This window comes from Priapulus caudatus, unplaced genomic scaffold (genome assembly GCF_000485595.1).
Source record: "Priapulus caudatus unplaced genomic scaffold, Priapulus_caudatus-5.0.1 Scaffold1419, whole genome shotgun sequence".
In the NCBI taxonomy this organism is placed as follows: Eukaryota; Metazoa; Priapulida; class Priapulimorpha; order Priapulimorphida; family Priapulidae; genus Priapulus; species Priapulus caudatus.
In genome coordinates this window covers 13,903-17,482 of record NW_014578480.1, presented here as the reverse complement: position 1 = coordinate 17,482, position 3,580 = coordinate 13,903, and the positions used below count along the sequence as shown (strand labels likewise).

Sequence of the window (3,580 nt, the reverse complement as noted above, 5' to 3'; positions counted from 1 at the left end):
CTCTCTCTCTCTCTCTCTCTCTCTCTCTCTCTCTCTCTCTCTCTCTCTCTCTCTCTCTCTCTCTCTCTCTCTCTCTCTCTCTCTCTCTCTCTCTCTCTCTCTCTCTCTCTCTCTCTCTGTCCCCCCGTCTCTCTCTCTCTGTCCCCCCGTCTCTCTCTCTCTGTCCCCCCACCATCCCACCTCATGCGCGTTTCTCGCGTCGTCGCGGCCGCCGCGCGTGCTCACGTTCTCCGCTCGCTCCTGTGTGCAGATATCAATGACGAGAAGCTTGAGGGTCCTTACTACACTCACCTCGGCTCAGCCTGCGACATACCCAGCATCCGGAAGCTGATGGAGGAGAGGTAGGCACCCGACCGGGGAGGAGGGAGTGTGTGGGGCAGGAGGAGGGAGCAGTGCGAAAGGAATGTGTGGAGCAGTGGGAAAGGAGTGTGTGGGGCAGGGGGAGGGAGTGTGTAGGGCAGGGGGAGGGTACAGCCTTATAAATACTGTGCTTATAATTGGCATTTAATATTTTTCTCTTCATCCATGCATGTGAGCTAAAAAAAAAGTAGACAAGCGATAGTCAGGAAATTTTCGCAAAGAAACTCGAATGACTATTCCTAACTGATCTTGTGCTGTTGCTACATTTACTCCGGAGATATTCCAGCGGCTAATCCGTATTTTGTAATTTCCTCGAACAGGACCGGTGCGTCCGGTAGTGCAATCCGCATCGAGAAATTGCGATACACGGGAAAAGAGGGCGCCAGTGCACAAGGTTGCCCCATCGCGAAATGGGTGAGTGATCCTCCAGCCGCAGCCTGGGATAACAAACGTTCAGCGCATGCACGCGAATCGGCTCGTTAACGAGTTTGCATAATTCACGTCGATAATGATGCCATCACGTGATGTGATTCTTGTGTCCCCGATTCCCGTAATTAATCATCCGCACATAAATTACCCGCCGAAAGTTTCTGACAATCGTCCGAACAAAAATAACGGCCTCTGGCCAGATAAGAAGTTCTGACGGTCATTCAATCTAAGATGCATGGCCGCTACCATCCAGCACTAACCGACTGTGTTACCCTTTCGCCAATCGTACAAAAGACTATCATTTGATCAGAGAAAGGGTGGCAGCCTACGAGAGTGCTGACAGTTGTCCGAACAACGCTGGCCACGCTACGGGAAATTCTGACGATCGTCCAAGAGCAAAAATTGCCGCCACCGACCGGCGCTAACCGACTGCGACATCGTTTTTCACGCACAGATCCTGCGGCGCGTCTCGTACGACGAAAAGTACATGGTGCTGGTGAAGCAGCGACCGCACCACCGCTGCGAGAACGCCGTCATCATCATGGGAACCGTCGTGTGGGAAGGCGTGCCGCGCGCGCAGGCCGACGAACTCTACGAGAAGGTGTCCAAGACGGTGGTGACCAACGGCATTCCGACCGTGCGACGCTGCGGCATCAACGAGTAGTAAGTGCTGGGGGGAGGGGAGAAGGGCGCATGTGGGGGAAGGAGGAGGAGAGAGACGGGGTGGGAAGAGGAGAATATAGATTGTACGTAAGATATATATGACAGCTATGATATATATATGTACATACATACATATACAGATATATGTGGATGATATTGATAGATACCGGATGATTACTTGCATCGTGCTCTGATCAAGCTCTGTAATGTCATATAACAATACGTAATGTAATTTAATATAACATGATGTAACGTAACGTAACGTAATGTAATGTTACATGACAATACGTAATGTAACGTAACGTAATGTAATGTAATGTTACATGACAATACATAACGTAATGTAATGTAATGTTACATGACAATACATAACGTAATGTAATGTAATATGGAGTAATATCATATAATGATACGTAACGTAATGTAATATAACGTAACCTTATGTAACATAACGAGCGCTAACGACCCGTCTGTCTCTCTGTTCGTCCTCAGTAAGACGTGTGCGTGTCAGGGCACGGACCCGGACACGTGCGGGGCGTCATTCACGTTCGGCTGTTCCTGGAGCATGTACTACAACGGCTGCAAGTTCGCGCGCAGCCGAAACCCGCGCAGGTTCAAGATGGTCGACTCGATGCACGTAAGTCACCTCAAGGTCATCCGCCCGAGACGTCCTCCAGCGCGGTGACGGCGCGTCGCTTTCCCCCGCGCCGCGATGGTGTGTCAGGGGTAGAAAAAAAGAGGGAGTCTGCAGCAAAATGAAGGAGTTCGCAGTCTGAAGTTCAAAACTAAAGATATTAACAATAACTCGTGTGCTTATTTTAAAGATTCATGCGGTTGCGCGTCTGCCAAATTGTCTTTGGACATTTGCTGAAAAAATACAGCAATTCCGCGATGCCGTGCTCTGGAACGAACTAGTTAGTATATAGCAGAATTTTCAGGGAGTCGCACGGACTCTTGCATATGTCAAATCAGGGAGTCGGACAGAAAATCGCGGAGTATTTGACTCCGGACTCGCGTTAATTTCGCACCCTGGTGTGTGGTGTTAATTCCTCCGTACATTATCGATACGATTGTAGCGATTCGAAAATGGGTCATGATTCCGCCGTGAAAGATGTGCGGAACACTAGAATGAGTCCGACATTTAATTTCGTTCTGTATAAATAATTATTAATCTACGTGTGAAATGCAAAAAAAAACAGTTAAACACAGCTATGAATTACAAGTAAAATCTGTAGTATTGTCATGATATTACCGGGTTTCCTGCCGCGCGGCGATGGTGCATGATGTCCCCCCACATGGCTATCTTCCAGTTATAGTGATTCAAAAATGCGTTGCGATTCCACCAGGATAGACGTGCAGAACACTAGAATGAGCCCGACATTCTATATTTCGTTACGTGTAAATTGGTATTACACGACATTGTAAAATGACACGCACAAAAAAACAACTAAACACTGATATAACACATATCAAAGATGTGTGAAGTATTATCGTGTTGTTGCCAGTTCTTTCTTCATTTTATACATTTCACCTGCGATTTTATGTTTGTTTCTTTCATCAGGAGACGGAGGTGGAAGACAAAATGCAATCGCTCGCTTCACATCTCGGCCCGATCTACAAGGCCGTCGCTCCGGGCTCCTTCAAAAACCAGGTGCGTCTTTTTCTTGAACTTCGAGAATGTAAGTAAAATCTTTGGTTGTCGACAATTGTGTGAGAATTTAAGAATATGTTGGGTATAGACACGATGAATCAGCATGGACCCATGTTCTGCGTGGTCGTAGCTGTAGCTGTAGCTGTAGCCTGCCGCTTTTGCATGCTAGATAGACGAGAAGGTGATGGGAACGATGCAAGCAGAGAGAAGGAGAGTAGAGCAGTAGAGAATGGGATATGGAGAGAGACGGAAGAGCTACGTGGAGTAGGATGCCAGGAGAGAGAGAGAGAGAGAGAGAGAGAGAGAGAGAGAGAGAGAGAGAGAGAGAGAGAGAGAGAGAGAGAGAGAGAGAGAGAGAGAGAGAGAGAGAGAGAGAGAGAGAGAGAGAGAGAGAGAGAGAGAGAGAGAGAGAGAGAGAGAGAGAGAGAGAGAGAGAGAGAGAGAGAGAGAGAGAGAGAGAGAGAGAGAGAGAGAGAG

The 3,580-nt window shown here is 47.9% G+C and overlaps 1 protein-coding gene across 1 annotated transcript in view; it reads left to right on the top strand.

Annotated features, from left to right (window-relative positions):
- The window catches only part of LOC106816571 (methylcytosine dioxygenase TET3-like), a 16,242-nt gene that overhangs the window by 4,290 nt on the left and 8,372 nt on the right, over window positions 1-3,580 (top strand). Inside the window, exons 2-6 of the mRNA XM_014821196.1 lie at window positions 251-341; window positions 681-774; window positions 1,244-1,452; window positions 1,945-2,089; window positions 3,014-3,131. Of these exons, the coding sequence (XP_014676682.1) occupies window positions 251-341; window positions 681-774; window positions 1,244-1,452; window positions 1,945-2,089; window positions 3,014-3,131 (657 nt within the window). The remainder of the gene's footprint in view (window positions 1-250; window positions 342-680; window positions 775-1,243; window positions 1,453-1,944; window positions 2,090-3,013; window positions 3,132-3,580) is intronic.